Source organism: Acinonyx jubatus, chromosome A1, assembly GCF_027475565.1.
Source record: "Acinonyx jubatus isolate Ajub_Pintada_27869175 chromosome A1, VMU_Ajub_asm_v1.0, whole genome shotgun sequence".
In the NCBI taxonomy this organism is placed as follows: domain Eukaryota; kingdom Metazoa; phylum Chordata; class Mammalia; order Carnivora; family Felidae; genus Acinonyx; species Acinonyx jubatus.
In genome coordinates this window covers 174,036,476-174,056,480 of record NC_069380.1, presented here as the reverse complement: position 1 = coordinate 174,056,480, position 20,005 = coordinate 174,036,476, and the positions used below count along the sequence as shown (strand labels likewise).

General features: G+C 39.3%; 1 protein-coding gene across 3 annotated transcripts in view; it reads left to right on the top strand.

Moving 5' to 3' along the window:
- The window catches only part of CREBRF (CREB3 regulatory factor), a 57,390-nt gene that overhangs the window by 1,377 nt on the left and 36,008 nt on the right, over positions 1–20,005 (top strand). For 2 of the 3 annotated variants that reach the window (XM_027034627.2, XM_027034637.2), the window contains exon 2: positions 19,160–19,368. In XM_027034627.2, coding sequence (XP_026890428.2) covers positions 19,360–19,368 — 9 coding nt within the window. In that variant the 5' untranslated portion in view covers positions 19,160–19,359. Of the gene's footprint in view, positions 1–11; positions 325–19,159; positions 19,369–20,005 lie in introns of those variants that run through there. The other variant, XM_015072696.3, reaches the window with a different exon arrangement.

Genomic DNA, 20,005 nt, shown 5'->3' with positions numbered 1-20,005 from the left:
GGATAACTAGCGGTCTGAATTTCGGCACAAGGCCTCAGATAGAGGCAGGCAGTGAGGAGGAAGTTCTGCTTCTCTGGATTTTGCACAGAAGCCGGGACTAGAAAAAGCCGAGAAAGTTAAGAGCTGGGTGGGGTTTCCATGTTTTCATCAGGGTACCTTCTGAAGATCGCCCCCGCACTTGCTTGTCCAGTCTTAGGAGTAATTTGCCCCTCCTGCTAACATAAATCTGTAGCTCACGTGAATCAATTTCATGAGAAAACAGCCTTCAGAAAATTATTTACATTTGAAGGCTCTTTAGGAGTTTGTCTTCTGAATATCCTGCAGGTGAGGAATAGGATCAAGATCTGACTTAACTTCCTTTTTAAAAAGCAGAGGAGAAGACTTTTGTGTAAATCTGGTCATCTGTGGTAAACTGGTTGTCACTTGATTGTACTGTTAAATATTTCCCCCCGTTTTCTTTTTATCCCAAATAGCTAGGGAAGCACCAAAGATGAAGGGGGGAGATGGTATGAGTAGTTAGAAAATCAGTTATTTTACTTTGTTTCCTGGTTATTTTGGCATCCCGTCGCCTTATGAATGCTTGATTTAGATTTATGTTCACGTCACCTTACAACCTGTAACTGCACTGGTATTGTCGAGGGTACCAGGCTGCGTGTTGATGCATCTTTGGGTAAACACTTAGGGTATCAAGCAGAGGCTATTCAAGAGTTGTCTGTATTTACCAATAGGCCTTATCTCCTATTGTAACTGGAGAATAATAATAATCGGTAAATAAATGATTTGTCAATTTCTGTATTAATTGGACATGATAGACTCAGTACTGTTAAGAATGATATGTAAAAATGTAATCCCTGATTTTTTAACAGACGTCAGTTCTTAAATACAACTTTTATAGCAAAGAAAGTATTAGCTTTTTTTTTTTTTTTTTTTCTCTTATTTGAAGAATGGCATAAAGAGGGGTGCCTGGCTAGATCAGTGGGTAGATCATGCCGCTTTTGATCTCGGGGTCAGGTTCAAGCGCTACATTGGGCCTAGTGCTTACTTAGATAAAATAAATGAAGAATGGCAAATAGATCCAGCAGGACTTAACTTGATTCTTCCCTATGACTTACATACCAACTTTGGGATTTTTAGACTAGTAAGCATAGAAGAGGCTGAATACATCCAGAAGAAGAGATTTTGGATGTTCCACTTACCATCCCATTCTCTGTCGTGACAGGTGAAAGCAAACTTAGAAAGATTATGGCCTATTTTGTTTACTGGTTCACTGTGTGTGGGCTCTTGGATGCCAGCTTAAGGAGTAAAAGAATAACTTGCATGGTTCCCTGGTGGTGGTTAACTATACAAGTGACAGTGAAAGTCAGTAAGTTTGTATGTTTATTCTATTAATGTAACACAGCTTTTAAAAGATTAAGAGTTGAATCCACCATTTGCTTTGAAAGTTTAGTTTTTAGTCAAGATTGACAATTATATGACTTGGAATGAATCAGCAGAGGTTTGCTTCCCTGTGGGTTTTGACTTGGATGTTTTGGGGAAGAATTCTCTTTCATTGTATTCAGTAGTTCATCATCCAGGCTAGGTAAACTCTTAGGCGACATAATTTGTCGGGTCATTAGTCTGATGATTTTAAGATAGGGGTTGACAGACTTTTTCTGTTCAGGGTCAATTAGTAAATACGTAGGCTTTGTGGGCCATGTAGTCTCTGGCCCAACTACTCAGCTCTGCAAATTGCATGAACAGCCATAGACAATTTGTTTGGGGCTGTATTGTAATAAGATTTATTTACACGAGCCGGTTGTGGTTGAAGGTTGTAGTTTGTCAACCTCTGTTCTAAGATATCAGTCACTGGGTTTTAATTACTTAGATGTCTAGATATTGCAGCCTATATGAACATGCATCAAAAGTAGTAATTGGAACACTTGTAGAATGTACGTATCTCTTGAAGAACTTTTAGAATAAGAGCACATGGGAGCATTGTATTCTATATTTTTATATCATTTGTGGATAGATGTTTTCCTGAAAAGACATTTTAAAGCAAATGTTGGAATATTAAGTCCTATTTATTTTAGAGATGCATTCTGATTGAAAAGATTTTGCTTTTTAGGGTATGATACCTAAGAACCTTAATACAGTCAAGAGTATGGTCCTATTGATACCTAAAAGTGCATTTAGGTTATCATGCCTAATAAAACTGTGTATAGCTGTTTGAAGAGATGTCAGTGAATCGTCCACACACTTAGCTCTTATATACATCGTGCAGTTAATTTGGAAGCCACACTGATAGTGCCATTGCCTGAGATGTTTGTGAAATTACCTAAATAGGGTTGGGTACTTTTTCACACAAGACCCCAAAACGTACAGATTGCTACCCCTTCCCTTCCTTGGAAAACGTCAAGTGGTGCTAAGTGCCCACTGAAGCCGAGATGCCAAAACCTAAAAATACTACACAGGCATATACTTAATTTTCTCATGGGTGGCTTTTTGCTTAGTTTCTGTGTAGTATTTCTCCAGTTTTGTTGACTTGAACTGGATTTCAAGTGCGAGCATGACAGTTGAGAAAGGAGAATATATTGATCTCTTAAAATTGATAAGCATCATGTGGCCTATAATCTTTTTTCTAGTTTACCTGTTGTTTGCCTGGGTGACTGTGGGTAATCCAGTTTATTAATTTGTGATGGGAGAGATTAATATTTTCTGTCTCACAGTGGGATTGGGAAAGTGTCAGTTACTATATTCCCAAGCTTTTCTACTTTGAATATGCTAATACTTCCAGCTGCTTGGAACCACCTCTCAAATCTCTCTTCTGGTTTTTTTTCTCATAGTTTAATTGCCTCTCAATTTATCTTTATTAGTACTTGTTCTACTCTACAGTGTTTATCTACTCATTTATCTCATCTACCTGGTGAGCAACTTGAGATCAGAGTCTGCCTCTTTATTTCTATATCCCCAGTGCCTCACCCTGTGCCCAACATCTTTTAGTGCTTGTGAACTGTTTAATTAAATGAGTAAATCGGTGCCTGGGTGGCTCAGTCGGTTAAGCATCCAACTTCAGCTCAGGTCATGATCTCACAGTTCGTGGGTTTGAGCCCCACATCAGGCTCTGTGCTGACAGCTCAGAGCCTGGAGCCTGCTTCGGATTCTGTGTTTCCCTCTCTCTCTGCCCCTCCCCGGCTCATACTCTCTCTCTTTCTCTCTCTCTCTCTTTCTCTCTCTCTCTCCCTCTCTCTCTCAAAAATAAATAAACATTAAAAAAATTTAAATAAATGAGTGAATTGCTAAAGATTGCTTATCTGGAAGGCAGTAAGTCAGTTTGCTATTGGTAGAGATGTTGGGCTTAGTTGGAAGGGAGGAATTAATCACCATCTATTTCACTTAACAATTGACCTTTTAAGAAAGTTTATGTAAAAGCTATTTTGATGATGTCTTAAAATCTCTTGAATTCTTAAAAAATTTTTTCAGATACATTCTATTAGTTCAATTTGTTGAATATTCCTTCTAGACGCATGCATACGGATATGCACGCGCACACACATAAAACCCCTGTGCCTTGTCCTTTGGGTTTGTCATTAGCTCTTGGCACACTTGGTCTCTGAGTGTTTGGCAAATGTGAGTGGAACCTCTTATTTCTTAGAGGTTTGTGATAATTGTTCATCTGTATAGCAGTGTTCCTTGTCTGGGGGAAGCACTGTAAAATCGTTCTTGCTACTAAGTCTGGTTCATCCCAGTGGGGACAGTTAGACTCAGAGTTTGTTGCAGGGGACTGCAGTGCTACTTGGTGACTGCAGTACCATCCCGTTCCTCTGCCAGCCAAGCCTTATATGCTTTTTCACCAGTTCATGACCTTTCTTCCAAAACGGAACTTTACTCCCTAAACGACTTTCTAAACTGCTCATCTTCCCACTGATTCCCAGCAATTCTGATCATCCTCCTATTCTGTCCATTTTTTTCCCTCTGCTATTCTGTCCTCTTAACACCAAACCCACTTTTACATATTTTGTTACAAAGTCATGTTTTACTTATTTATCCTTGGGTGTTGACTTTGACAGTTTCCCTGTGAAAGCATTATGAGCGTGCTGATTTTGTTCCCTCCAGTTTTCTTCAGATTCTTTTTGTACACTTATTTTCTTTAGTATATGATGTTCTGCCTTTGAGGGTTTAAGGTGCTTTTTTTTTTTATTTTTTATTTCAGAGAGGAAATTCCTTCTTTGACTACTACACACTATTCCTGATGCAGTTTGCCTTCTCTTTATGTTTTTGCCATTCACTGGAAATTTAAAGCATTACAAAAATAAGACTTTAAGGGGCATCTGGATGGCTCAGTCTAAGTGTTCAACTCTTGATCTTGGCTTAGGTCATGATCTCATGGTTCGTGTGATCAAGCCCTGTGTCAGGCTCTGTGCTGACAGCGTGGAGCCTGCTTGGAATTCTCTCTCTCTGCCCCTCCCCTGCTTGAATGCTCTCTCTCTCTCTCTCAAAATAAATAAACTTAAAAAAATATGTTAAAAAAAAAAAAGTTGACCATGGGCCAGTTAAAAGAAAATAAAACTGCAAAAGGGTCCTTTATGGTATGGGGAGGAAGTAGGGGTAGGCCATGTGGGCTCTTGTTCAAAAGATTCACTGTAGAATCCCTTTAAACAGCAAGGCTTCTAGCTTCCTACTTGTGATGTATAAGATGTATAAAATTTCCTACTTGTAAAAAGACTTCACAGTTTTTTTAAATGCTTTTTAGTAAGGGTTTTCATCCTTCCTATTGAATGCTCTACTGGAGTTGCTCATAGACTAATAGAGGAGACAGACATTGCAGTTCAACAGGATAGCATTTAGAACAACATGTTCTGAAGATATGGAAGAGGCACTACTAACTCTGCCTGTGAAAGTTGGAGAAACTTCACGGAAAAGGTCTATTTGAACTGGGTTTGGTTTTTTTTAATACTTATTTTTGAGAGAGAGAATGCGCGCGCGCGAGCAGGGGAGGGGCAGAGAGAGAGGGAAACAGAATCCCAAGCAGGCTCCAGGCTCTGAGCTGTCAGCTCACACAGGGCTCGTACCCACAGACCACCGTGAGATCATGACCTGAGCCGAAGTCAGACACTTAACCCACTGAGCCACCCAGGTGCCCCCGAACTGAGTTTTGAAGACCAGCAAAGGAAGCATTCGAGTCCAGTCAAGGAGGTATAAAAGGGGTATGCGGGGCACCTGGCTCAGCTGGTAGAGAATGTGACTCTTGATCTTGGGTTCAAGAGTTCAAGCCCCACGTTGGGTGTAGAGCCTACTTAAAAAAATGAAAGATGATGTATGCAATTTGTGGGATAGGCTTGGGTATGAGAAGGCTTCGCCTAAGGCAGGGTCATGGAGAGGGGATAGATGGAAGGGGAGGAGACTACTTGGTGAGATTTAGGAGGAAAGTGCTTTTTTGTTTTCCCCTTGTTCTCTACTTCTGGGCCTGCTCTCTACTGCCAGGTCTCTGGTCTCTTTTCTCTGTAGCTCTGACTTTGATTAGATGCTCTCTTTCCCCATAGTTGTTAGTTTTTCTTTTAGTCCTTCATCAAGATCTAACATATCTCCTTTCTCTCTTACAGTTTGTCAGTACCAACATACCTTTTATTCTGACCAAATGTGTCTCTTGCCTTTATTTTACCTCCTTGCTTGCATCCCTTTCTTTATTCCCTTTGAGTTTCTTTTCACCTTTTTTTGACTCTTGCTTTTCCTTTTCATTTTGCTTTATTTAAAAACAAAAACACTTTCACGCATTTTCTTTCTGCTTATTTTGCATTTGAGCAGTAATATATGTCTGAGTTGATTTCCTTTTGGGAAGTCTTGTGAAATCAACTTGTCTTTGACACCTATCCAAGTACTGATTATCCATCTCTATGAATTTCCTTTTATGAAGCATTTTCTTTGTATTCAGAGATGCCATTTCTCATAGGTTACAATGCAGAATATAATCACTTACAGGTTTTGTTTTCTATCTCTTATGCACCTTAAAATTATTCTATGATGAGATCCAATTCATATATCACCTTTTCCTGACGTTTTCCCAAAATTACCCAAGTAGAGATGATAGTACTCTTCTCTGTAGTTTTATAGTATTTTCTAAACACCTCTTTTTAAGTCAGCTTTATTGCGGTATAATTTGCATAAAATAAAGTTCACCTAATTTTTAGTTTTGACAAATGTATGCAGTCATCTAATTACCTCTGCAGTCATGATAACAGAACATTCTCAAAAAGTTCCCTCATGACCCTGCTTCACCTCTGGCCCCCAATCACTGATTTACTTCCTATTACTATAGTTTTCTCTTCCTGGAATTTCATTTCATTTATTTATTTGTTAATGTTTATTTTGAGAGAGAGTGTGTGCGCGCGCGCGCGCGCGCGCGCGCAGAGGGGGGAGGGGCAGAGAGAGAGGGAGACACAGAATCTGAAGCAGGCTCCAGGCTCCAAGCTGTCAGCCCAGAGCCTGACATGGAGCTCAAACCCACAGTCCACAAGAGTGTGACCTGAGCTGAAGTGGGACCTTTAACTGACTGAGCTACCCAGAGGCCCCTCTTGGAATTTCATTTAAATGCAGTCATAGAATGTGTTGTCTTTTGAGTCTGTCTGCTTTTCCTTAACATAATGCTTTTGAGATTTCATGTCATTTCAAGTATCAGTTGAGTACTTGTTACTGTATGGATGTACCACAATCTGTCCATCCATTTTGGGTTTGCTTCCAGATTTTAGGCCATTGTGAATAAAACTGCTATAAACATTCATGCGCAGATCTTTTAAATACTTCTTTTATCATTAACTGTCTTTGATTTGGAGGTCCAGTTGCAGAATGCTTACGAGTAAAAGTCCTGGAGTTAACTGTATTCACAAACAGACTTTTTGCTTGTGCTGTGGTTTTTGGCAATGTGTTAGCTTAGATACCTCATCTGTAAAATGCGATTGGTAGAGATTGGAGCAAGCTGGAGAGCACAGGCCAGTTTAAAGGGATAACTCATTTCAGTTTGAGTGATTCAGTTCAAGTGATCTTGCTGGAAATATGTACCCAATGACTACCCCCCCCCCCAAGAGAGTGGCATTTGTTAACAGGATTCAGAAATTTTATATGAAATTTCCAATTTAAATGCTGGTAGTTAAAATTAAATTTTTTTAATTAATTTTTTTCATTTTAATTTTTTCATTTTAATGTTTTTCATTGTGTGAGCCGAACAAAACCCGTATGTAGGCATTGATTTGTGGCTCCAGTTGGAGACCTTTGTTTTAAATCTTCAGTTAACTTTGTGTTTGTTTTAAATTGTGTATATTCCTGGTAGAGTGAACTTGGTAGGATCCTGCTCCCTAGTAGCTTAGCATAATAACTTGTGGTTGTCCAACCTCCCCAGTGAAAAACGAATGAATTACTATAAATGAATTTCATTCTTTTCTCTGGTAGGATTATCAGAATTCTGAGTGTCTGATGGGAGGGTGGGATCAGATTCTTTTTACTTTTGGTACTTCTTTGATAGTGGCTCATTCTATTCAAAGTTCTGTTTTCCTGGCAATTGAGATAGTCCATCTCCTTTGGTTTATTCTGAACCCTATTGAGACAAGTATAATATAGACTGTGTGTATTTATTAGGAACTGTGTAAGGTATTACGGATATAAAGATAAGTTTTAGGGGCGCCTGGGTGGCGCAGTCGGTTAAGCGTCCGACTTCAGCCAGGTCACGATCTCGCGGTCCGTGGGTTCGAGCCCCGCGTCGGGCTCTGGGCTGATGGCTCAGAGCCTGGAGCCTGTTTCCGATTCTGTGTCTCCCTCTCTCTCTGCCCCTCCCCCGTTCATGCTCTGTCTCTCTCTGTCCCAAAAATAAATAAACGTTGAAAAAAAAAAGATAAGTTTTAAATGTTAAGTCCATTCTCTTGAGTTACCCATAATCTATGGTGAAACTAATATAACTATAAAAAAGATAAACTGTATGTAATTGGACAATTAGAGCTATAATCTCTCTGAAGAAAGCCTTTCCCTCTTGTAATTTTCTTGCCAGTTTTTTTTTTTTTTTTAAGATTTTTTTAAGTGATCTCTACACCCACTGTGGAGCTTGAATTTACAATCCTGAGATCAAGAGTCACATGCTCCACTGATTGAGCCACCCGGTCACCCCTACTTGCCAGTTCTTTATTGTTGTGTTTTTCTTTTCTTTTCTTTCTTTATTTTAACTGTTTATTTTTGATAGAGCACATGTGCACACGGGGGTGGGAGGAGGAGGGGCAGAAAGAAAGGGGGACAAAAGATCCGAAGCAGGCTGTGCTGACAGCAGGGAGCCCAATTTGGGGCTCGAATTTGCTAACGGTGAGATATGACCTGAGCCGCAGTCGGCAGCTCCACTGACTGAGTCACCCAGCTGCCCTTATTTTATTTTTAAGTAATCTCTACACCCACTGTAGGGCTCAAACTTACAACCCAGAGATCAAGAGTCACACTCTATCGACTGAGCCAGCCAGGTGCCCTGCCAGCTCTTTATTGTGTACAGAGATGACTAGCTGGCAGCTTTATGAATTACTTTGTAAATCCAAAGATTCTTTTGCTGATTAAACCAGCATAATTGACACTGACCCTCATAAACCAGGACAAGGATGTTAAATGACCTGTGTTGCCTGTGTATACCTTATACATCCTAGTGCCAAGCAGTTGAGTTTTTGTGATAATTAAGTGTGGAATTTAGACAATCTAGGACTCTGAGTTGAGTTTGGGTGTATACCTTAAGTAGCTGCAACGCCCCAGGATTATTTTATAACAAGGAAGAAATCTTAGAATAAAAAATAGCCACAATTTATTGAGTAGCTATTTATCTGTTTTGTGCCAGGGCACATATTAATGTGAATCACAAAATCCCTGCAAAGTGAGATGGGGAATTCTTGTATTTACAAATAAAAGAAGCCAAGTAAGAATCTAGAATGAAATTCCAAATACTCATAAAGCAGAAACTTTTATTTTGAATCTAGAGTTTGCTTCTCGCAGAGCAAGCCTTTGGAGTACTAGAGCCAAAGAGCCAGTCTTTCTCAGTGTTGAAAGAAAAGACTGCAAAAAACTATTCACAACCTCTTTGTAGCCTTATGCCCATAACCCCTGTACCTGCTGTTCTGTAGTCTTGTGCCAGTGGTGTAGCTCATTTCACACAATAGAATTTGAAGAGGATTTCAAAATTGTTGTATATATTTTTGCTACTTTTCAAAAGTGTCCAATCTGGGAAAGGAGGGAGGAAACGAAGTTTGAAGAAGAGCCCAGATCGCTGATAATGAGTGCTAGAGTTGTTAGGGTATGTCCAGCGTGTCTCGTGATGGTTGTTCTGCTGGAATCTTGCAGGATGGTTCAAGCGTGTTTGCTTACACCACTGTCTGTTTCTATGCTACGACCTTTAATCCTGCGGGTTCCTTTTTACACTTTGTAGTTCTGCTGAAGAGCTCAGAAAACGAAAGGATTCTTTAAAATTTCAGCGTTTAACCTGCAAAAATATCTTGTTTTAATTAAAAATGAGAGTGGGAAGAGACAGAACAGTGTAACATGTATCAGTCCAGTGCCTTAATTCAGTTGGTTTAAATAAAATTTAATCCTACTCCTTCCTCTTCCCTCTCCTCACTAAAGAAGAATTCTCTCTGGTCTTCAGAATTGACTGGAATTCAAATAATACTTTTCCTGGTTGTGTAAAAGAAAATTCAGGAGTACAATTTAAAATATTTTTATTATATGACACTACAGTGATTCAAGACTCAAATTAACAAGCTACTACTAGATAACTTCAGAGCACATAAAAGATCAATAAATATACAGTGCCCTTGAATATCATGTGGGTCAGGGGCACTAACCTTCCCCTCCCATGCAGTTGAAAACCATGTGTAACTTTTGACTCTCCCAAAATTTAACTATTAATAGCCTGCTGTTGTCAAGAAGCCTTACCGATAACATAAACAATTGATTAACACGTATTTTGTATGTTGTATATATTATATACTGTATTCTTACAATAAAGTAAGCTGGAGAAAAAAATGTTCTTAAAATCATAAAGAAGGGAACATACTTTTACAGTACTGTACTTATTGAAAAACATTTATGCATAAGTAGACCCACACAGTTCAAACCCATGATCCAAGGGTCAATTGTATACTAAATGACTGACTTCTTTGTATGTAAAGAAAGTTGCACCTCTGACTCCTTATCCAGAAAGACCTGTGATCTTAGGGGATTTCCCATTCATTGTCCGTCAGCTCTTGTCTGGATGCCTGTCCTGGGAAAGGCATTGCTTTTGGCACTGTTGTGAAATAGAGATGGTCGTTCTCAAAGATTTTACGATCTGATAGTGGAGACAAGGGATTGAGGAGGAGGAAGAGAAAAGCCATTATGAGCAAAGGCATAAAAGGCCAGAGCCTCACTGTTGGAAATTCCTGGTGGAATGAAGTGAGATTGTGTGTACCTCAAGGGTTTGATGGAATTGAAAGATCAAGCTAATATTAGTGTTATAAAATGGTAGTGGAAGATGGGATTGGAAAGGTAGTTTCATTGTATCTGAGTATTTTGAACATTATCCAAGACATTTCTGGGAGTTGATGAAAATTTTTGAGCACAATGCTAATACAAAGTGGTGGTTTAGGGAGAAAATACAGTGGGACATAAGAACTGGAGAGAGGGGGGAAGGTCTCTAGGGCAGCAGGAAGGTCTGTAGGGCAACTATTGGAATGGTAAATATAAAACGATGAGGCACAAGTAAGAGTTGAGAAAGTGGGAAAGGCAAAGATGAACAGATGCCTGTGTGCTGGGTACAAGGTAAGTTGTCCGTGTATCTTTGTTAAGAGAACTGGCATGATTTAACAAAGACTTGAGGAGGAAGAAAAGAGGGTTGAGATCAGTGTTCCATGCCTGGATGTCTGAGAGTGGTAGTACTGCTGACAGAATGGAAATGTTTGGATAGGAAGGTGACATGCTGTGTCTGAGGTCATGGGATGTGAATGAACATGGAAATACCTGGTTCTCAGAAGGTAGGGCTCGTGCATTCACATATTTAGGCTGAAGGTGTGGATTCGGAAGTCTTCTGGAGATGCACTGAACGAGACAGTCTCTATAATGATAGGTTTGCACAGAGCCATTTACTAAATGACCTCAGATAAATCCCTTATCCTTGCTGGACTTTTTTTATTAATGTAAAAATGGTTGGACAGAGGTTAGGGCATGGCAGTGATGTTAATATGTACCCTAACTACTTCACCAACTTGTTTTATCAAATGACGGGGTATAGCAACGTGCCTGTTGTCTGTAAACAGTGATACAGGTATAAACTTGTGAATATTTTGTTGCCAGTGGTAACCAAATGTGGCTGGGGTTAGAAATGCATTCTTTAGTTCTGTCAAAAACTGTCCCATACTCTTATTCTTGTGCTCTGAACAACTTAATTGACAGGTTTCAATGCTTCAGAAGGCCCCTAATATCTTGTAGTTAATAGTTTTTAGAAACAGAAAGTAGCTCTTCCTGGGGGCGCCTGGATGGCTCAGTCGGTTAAGCATCCGACTTCGGCTCAGGTCATGATCTCACGGTTCATGAGTTCAAACCCCACGTTGGGCTCTGTGCTGACAGCTCAGAGCCTGGAGCCTGCTGCGAATTTTGTGTCTCCCTCTCTCTCTGCCCCTCCCCTGCTCACACTTTGTCTCTTCTCTGTCGCAAAAATAAACATTTAAAAAAATTAAAAAGAGAAATAAAAAGTAGCTCTTCCTGTTTAACTCACGTCGATCCAGACACCTGCTTTAATGGTCTTTCTTTTTGGATCCCAAAGGGTTTTAAGTAAGCTCCCATGTTTCTGTAGGTCAAAGATTAAAGTTGGGCAGGAGCCTTTGGAAAGGAATTGAATAAAATTCTGAGAGGTCTTGTGTCTTCCTCCAAAACTGTATTTCAGGGAGAGATCATTTTTGAGATGTAGTATCTTTTCTTAACTCCTCAGGATTCTCAGTAAAATGTAATTATTTTAATTAAAATATCCATATTTTTAAAACTCTCTGAATGTGAGGATAAAAGGGGACTATCGGATTTACCCAGGAATAAAGAGTTTACAAAATGGGGCACCTGGGCGGCTCAGTTGGTTAAGCATCCGACTTCAGCTCAGGTCATGATCTTGCGGTCCATGAGTTGGAGCCCCACATTGGGCTCTGTGCTGACAGCTCAGAGCCTGGAGCTTGCTTCGGATTCTGTCTCTCTCTGTCTCTCTCTGCCCCTCCCCTGCTCGTACTCTGTCTGTCTCAAAAATAAATAAACATTAAAAAAAAATTAAAAATTAAGAAAAAAAGTTTACAAAGTGTTACGGTAGAAGGATTACATCTGCTTATATAGGGTCATGATAGGTACTACGTGGCTAGGAAAATGATCTTTTCTCACTCAATATGAGGGAAAAGATACGTCTTCTCTCTCTTTACCCTGCTCTTTTCCTTAAACACCAGCAGCAGCAAGGTTTGGAAAATAAATAATGGGGGTCTTTTGCTAATAATTCCAGACATAAAGTATAACCATTTAGTGTGAAGTGTTACCTGTTTTCTATATTTTGGAGTCCAGAGAACTGCTGTTGGAAGGTAGAGAATAGCAGTTTACTTGCAGTGTGTTCATGGGATTTATATTACACGATAAAGGGAGAATGTAGCCACCACCATTTGCCCCATGTGTTCCTGGCATAGGCAGTGTATGCTCCCTTAATGGTTTGGAGATTAGTGGATCTCTGATTTCTGCTGTGCCATGAAACAGGTAGTGACTTGATTCAGTAAGCATCTGAAGAACTGTTTTGTTCCATAGAACTATTTTGTTCACTATTCTACTGCATAGTTTTCAAAAGGAATTGTTGAGTGGGACATACGAAGTATGGCAGGATGGATGGAATGTGGCTCATGGGTCCTGGTCTGCTAAGGAGCTTGGGCAAACTGATGAACTGTCCCATGGGGAATCCCGTGGGACATACACACTGTATAAACTTCAATTACCAAGTCGGTGGTCCTTCTTTCCTTCCTTCTTCCCTTTCCTCCGCTCTCCTTCCTTTCTTTCATTTTTACTTGGGGATTAAGCTTCAGGAAAAATGGTTTATTTAAATTAGGGGGTCAGGACAGTGAGCCACATCTTAGAATTGTGGATCTAGCACAGTTGAAAGATAACAGAGAGAACCCAGAAACTCTGCACACATGAAAGAAATGATGAGCACGAACCAGCAAAGATTAGGGAATATTAAAATAAACCATGGTATGTGAATTACTTAACAATGTAAATGTGTTGGCATTTCTTACCTCAAAAAATTTTTAAGTATTTTTCATAAAACAAATTTGGCCATTTAAACCGTTTTCAAGTGTAGAGTTCGTTGGCATTCAGTACATTGACACTCTTGTGTAACTGTTTCCAGAACATTTTCCTCATTCTAGATAGAAACTCTGTACCCATCAAACAATAACTCTCCCAGCCTCTGGTAACCTCTATTCCACTTTCTGTTCCATGAATTTGCCCATCCTGCTACCTCATATAAGTAGAATCATATAATAGTTGTCCCTTTGTGTTTGGTTTATTTCACCTAGCATCATGTTTTCAAGGTTCATCCATGATTAGAATTTCATTCCTTTGTATGGCTGAATGTTCCGTTGTATGTATTACTACGTGTGTGTGTGTGTGTGTGTGTGTGTGTGTGTGTGCGTGTGTGTGTGTGTGTGTGTTACCGCATTTTGTTTATCCAGTCATCTGTTGATGGCTGGTTAGGGTTGTTCCCACCTTTTGGCTATTGTGAATAATGTTGCTGTGTAAATGGGTGTATGTGTATCTGTTTGAGTCCCTGCTTTCAGTTCTTTTGGATATGTAGCCAGATGTGGAATTGCTGGATCGTATGAATTCATGTTTAACTTGGTGAGGAACTGCTAGAGATTCCCAGCTGCACCACTTTGCATTCCTACCAGCAATTACACAAGGGTTCCAATGTTTTCCATATCCTCCTCAATATCCTCCACTTGTTATTTTCTGGTTTTTGGGTAATAACCATCCTAATGGGTGTGTCAGAAAGCTTTTGACCTCTACTCTGATGAGTGTTGGATAACTCAGAAATGCTACCTCCCACGTGTGAGGAATCAGTTCCCTCGGGTTAACCAAGAGGGAGCAGTGACCCAAGTTAGTGCCATAAAAGGGGAGCTCTAGGGATTCTGACCATCACATATAGTATCTGCTTTTTTATAAGATATTTTCATTTATAAATTCATTTATATTTTTAGCCTTTTAGACATATGTGGACTCTCAGGAATCACGTGAAACCCTCAGGTTCAGAGGGGGCACAATTTAGGGGCTCTTGGATATGTGTAAGCTGCCTGGGCCCCTGCAGTCAGCTCTTCAGTTTGGCTTTTTAAGTTTGGATTAGTGGTTTGAGCAATCCGAGGGATGAGCTTTTGTGAAAGTCCTTTGGCCTTACCTATCATCTTACTTCACATTCACTTTTTGTCTTGCCTGACGTACATAGTAAGCCTCAACGTATTTTCAAGTGGAGTACTGAGAAAACCTAGGGAAAGACTTGGTAAAAAGGGCTATGAAAGATACTGAGCTGTGGTTGTCTTCGATAAAGTGGTAAATGCTCATAAATCAGTCATTTGGTCCATCTCATTTGTAGGGGAGGGAAACTTTTTCTTTCTTCCCTTGTAGGTTCTTTGGCTGGTCTTATGTAATTAAATTGACACAAGGCAGATTAACAGGAGAAAAAAAATTAATTTCATATGTATAGGAGCTCAAAGAAGTAAGAGGTTCAAAGAAGTAACCAAAGCAGGCAGCTTTTATACCTTTTAGACAAAGGAACAATAAATCTGTTAAGAGTTGATAAGACAAAGATGGTTGGGCTTGGGATAGCAAATTAATGAAGAGATAACAAGGTTTATTTATACAACCTTCTTGGCCCTGAATTGCCTATCTCTGGCAATAAGTATGCCTCTATCTCCCAGGTGCAGGGAGAGTCTTCGACATGAAGACTTTATTTCCTGCTTTCAGGGGGACAGAAGAGGGTCAGAGTATCTTTCTTGTACTGGCTCTTTGTTGAGTAACTTTAATTAAAAATAATATACCAGGGTGGCATATTTTGGGGTGGCCTGTCCTGGACCCCATCACATTGCTTCAGAGAGCTAATTTTCTGCTAACGGTATCTTCCTGTGCCTAGAAGATGTTGTTGAATAGTTCTGAACAGACCCAGGTACAGGAAATGTTGGCGAATGATTCTTTTTAAAAAAAGCTTATTTATTTTGAGAGAGAGGGAGCAAGTGAGCACAAGTGAGGGAGGGGTAGAGAGGGAGAGAGAGAATCCCAAGCAGGCTCCAAGCAGTGAATGTGGAGCCCAGTGCCGGGCATGATCCCATGAACCATGAGATCGTGACCTGAGCCCAAACCAAGAGTCAGATGCATAACTGACAGAGCCACCCAGGTACTCCTACTGGCAAATATTTCTGATGGAAGACCGTCTTCTCTCCCTTGAAAAGCCCACAAAACTATATTGGGAACTGGTGAGCCAGAACTATGAATAAAAGGAACTCATAACTAGGGGAATTAATTTAGCCTTTTCTTTAGGGTGGTGTTGTTTAAGAAGCTCTAGTCTTGAGGTCTCCCTTGAGTGCAGGGTAGAGGATTTTAAGATCAAGTAAGTTTGGGAAATGATATCTGCTCTATTCATCTATTGGTGATTTATAATGCACATTAGCACCTAGCACCTTAAAGTTTGCAAGAAGTCCTACGTAAAGGTAGTATTAACAGTTTTATTTAATGTTGTGTTTTCCAAACCTCATAACCCTTTTGTTGAGTAACTATTCAACATCATTTGGAACAAATACTCCTCAGGTCACACGTTGAGAAATTAATTGTTTTTAAAGTACATAACTTTAATATCAAAGCTTTGAGTAAAATAGTGGGTATTCTTGAGAAGTATGAAGGCCTCCTGAAAAGCCCATTGTTACACTTTTCCTCTTGTTACTTGCTCATCTAAACATTAATGTACCCTCTGTATATGGCTCCCCAGTATAGAAGATGATTTGGGAGCAGTGTATCGTTACAGAAGATTCTGTGCAATGGTAATTGGTGTAGAAATCTTTATTCTTTTTTTCCCCTTCCACTTTTCGGTGGGGAATTTTGTTTGTAGTTGTTTCACAATAAATGTTTGGAATGGTATGAAGCATTTGGAAAACCTTGGGAATGAAGATAATTGATTGTGACCTTGGATCATTAGTTTTAGAGACTGAGAGAGTTTATTACTGAAAAGAGGTTCTGCTGCTTGGGGTACAATTGGCTCTTCGCCCATCCTGTTTGCTGCTACCCGAGAGACTGGGAGAAGCACCTAAGGACCTTTACTCCAGGAGTGCGTGCTCAACTCTTTACATGGTGGATACCCTCTCTTTGGGAATTGGTGTCCTTAAAACATTCAGCCTTGCTGCCAATAACTGTCACAAATGTTGAGCTTCTGAGATGGACTACTGTGCAACAAAATAAAGCATTGGCAAAATATACCTGTTGATAATAATCACTTTTCAGATTTATTTTATTAGTACATCCTAACTTAATATCTCATTCAAGTCTCATAGCATTCCTGTTACATAGTTAAAGGAGAATAATTGTAATTCCTCGGTCTGGGTGTGCTCAGTCATAAATTTAAATAACTTGTTCAAAGTCATTAGACTGTTTAGTTTTAATTATGGGATCAAAACTGGAATCCAGGTCTCCTGTCAAGTGCTCCAAACAAGTGGTCTTTTTGCTAATTGCATTGACAGCCTAGTTTTGATGTCCAGTGTTTAAATAAAATTTTAAATAAAAAAAGGTTTCTCCTGCTATGCAAAACTAGAACGCTCTTCTGAAACCTTTCGTAAGCTGAAATGTCATAAGGTGGAGAAGCAATTATCATTAATTATGAGGAAAAATTTTGATCATTCCCAGACCCGAAAAATAACCTCTCCTAGGGTTTCCTGGTAACCTTAGGATACTCTTGCTAACACAAGCGCAAAATAAATGTAGATAAAGCACAGATGCTCACAGACACCGTTCAAGCTGTGGCAGCTTGATGCTGAGATGCTGAATGTGGTTCCCAGGAAAGGAGCTGGTGAGGCTGCTCTCGCTGCTCTGCTTGTGGTGTGCCACTGCCTCTATAAGGGCCCAACAAATGCTTAACACTATTTTCACCTTTTTTCATAAAAACAAAAGTTTGCTCTGGATTTCTTTCAGTTAGCAAAAACTGGTACTGATGTAGGTCTTTTGTAAAAGTGAGGTGGCATAACATGAACTTCAAAAAGTGGGATATACCTGTATTTGTATCTGTACATGGTTTTGTGGCTCGGAGAATTCAGTGGCCAGGAAACTAGTATTTTTAGTAGTAGTGTTTTCTTTCTAGAAATGAGAAACATGAGGCTTAGAAAGATTGACCTACTCAGTGTTGTATAGTTTGCAAGTGAGAGCTGCGACTAGAACTTGGCCCTTTTTTGGTCCAGTGTTTCCCTGATAAACCAAGTTGTTGGTAGCTGGTGTCCTTGATAGACGTCAGTAAGTATTTGTTGAATAGAACTTAGTTTTTCTTGAGTTCTTCAGCCCTGTTGCTTAGTAAGGGTAAACTTCAGGTTTTAGAGTATCAAACTTGTCTCCCAGGTCCATACTAACCCAGTTTGTTGAATGCATCATTTGAATCATATTCCTTTTTGGAATCTAAAGTAATAGGTCTAGAAAAGGCAACTTGACCCTGTTTCTCACAGGAATCAAGGGAAGAATTTGGACTGAGATTATGTATCAGTAGTAGGACCAAGGCAGAAGGAAGGCTGCATTAGAAGCTGGACTAGAACTGGCCTTTGGCAGGAGCAGGGAATAATCTGGTTAGACTGTAGCATTGGATTGAGATGCATAATTATTGAGATGTTAATTCTGTTTCTAGGCCCAGTCTGGGCACTCGATGGTGTTTTCTAGGCTAGAACAGTAGCGTAAGAATGAGAGCCCACCAGAGGGGAGAGCCCATCAAAGATCCAGGAAATACAAATGGTTGTCAATTTATTAATCTAAAAAGTGGACCAATTGTTGAATCCCTTGTTGACAGTCTCTTATTTGTTCAGCAGAGGCCTTTGAAATTGATATAATGTACTATTCTAATCCTCTAGTGCAGATGTGTTAACTATGGAGCAGCTCAGTTTAAATTGTTTCTTTACATCAATCCAAGAAACAATACTGCAACTAGGCAGAAATGAGAGCAAAGAGTTCTCAATTTTAGGGAGAATTTTAGGGAGAATCAGAATTGCCTAGAGGGTTAAAGACATAACTGGAAGAAACACTCCCAGAGTTTCTGCTTTAGCTGCTCTGGGTTGAAGCCCAAAATTTTGCACTCGTTAACACATCTCTAAGTTTATGCTGATGCTGCTGGTCTTAGGATCATGCTTTGAGAACCACTGACAGGAAAAGTTGATGAAGTGGGTATAATTAAGGTCTTCACAGAGAAGGAAAAAGGGAATTAATCCACCATAGTCAAGACACTGTGCAAGGTGATTTGCAATCATTACTTAATTTAACCCTTGAAACCCCTCTGCAGAGTAATCCTTAATCCCTGTTTCCCCCCAGGATAAACATGTTGTTAAATAAGTTATAAAAAACTTACTGGAATAATTCTCATTTCAAGGACAGCTTTCACTTATAACTCAAAGAATAATGTTGCATATGCTGTTATGAATGTGATTTTATTTAATGCAGAGGATGATGTGTTAAATTCCGTTGTTGACTTTATTTATTCGTTACTCTTGTAGATTTATAAGAGATATAAAATGTAGATCGGTTTCATAGTAATAATTACACAACAGATGGAATTAAATGTTGAGACATTATCGTTTCTCATACAGAACATAAAGTGAATGGGAACTTTATTTAACATTAGGTATCTTTCAAATCACAGGAAAAGGTAGGCCTCAGTTAATTTTGTCAAGGTGGTTTTTTTTTTAATGTTGCCAGTTGGTTATTGACTTACCCTGTTTTAGAAACAAATAGAGAGATGGTGAGTTTCAGGAAAGTTACTACCAAGAAATGACCAAATTCTTGAAATTGCAACCCTAAGACTTACTCCTTTAAAATGTTCTTTGTTAATGTCATTTTTGAAAGGTCAACTTGTTTTTAATGGCACTCAGTAAAGTTACTTTGTGTTGTTGTTTGACAGATTCACACAGAATTACTTAAAAAAAAAAAAAAAAAAAAAAGCAGTGATCCAAGCATTGAAATTGAAGGCATTCTGGGAAAACCTGGCATTTATTGTGAAAATCGTCTTTGATCTTGAAATTAAAAGTAAAGCTGGAAAGGAATTTACAAACAAGGAAAAAGAAAAGTTTGCCATCGGACTCACAGGATCTGGGCTTGGAAATGCCTCAGGTAAATTACAACAGAGTAGGTACAAAGTTTTATATTTTCCCACTGCAGAAAAGTCCATACCATTGATTCTGTAAGTTCTCTGAATCTTAACACAACTTGACAAACGCTCTCTTTAAGACGTTTTACTTACCACCTCAGCTAGTTTTGAATACATGTCCTTCCTTCCATTGCTTCTATTTCCTCCTTTGCTACCACTTTGAAATGTAATGAGCTTGACATGGGAAACATGGTGAATGAAAAGCTGGTTAGAAGGGGGACAGGTCTGCTGGCTTTATGGAGGCTAACCCAACTCCCCTGAAAATATCAGTCTGCCACAAAAAGCCCACTTCCATCTCCGTGTCTACTTCCTGTTTCCCGTTTGTTCCTTTGCATGTATGCCTACTGAATTGAAAAGTAGTTAAGAGGAAATGGTGAGATATTTCAACCTTTCTCTCTTTCATACACACACTTATGTTCCCGTGTGTGTGTGTCTCTCTCTCTCTCTCTATATATATACACACATACACCTCCCAGAAAACATTTCTGAATGATTATATCTATTTATATTATGGTAACTACTTAGAATTGATTAGCTCTGGTTTGAGGCAATTTCTGAAAAAACTAATGAAGCCCCCCCTTTTTCTTTAATGTTTATTTA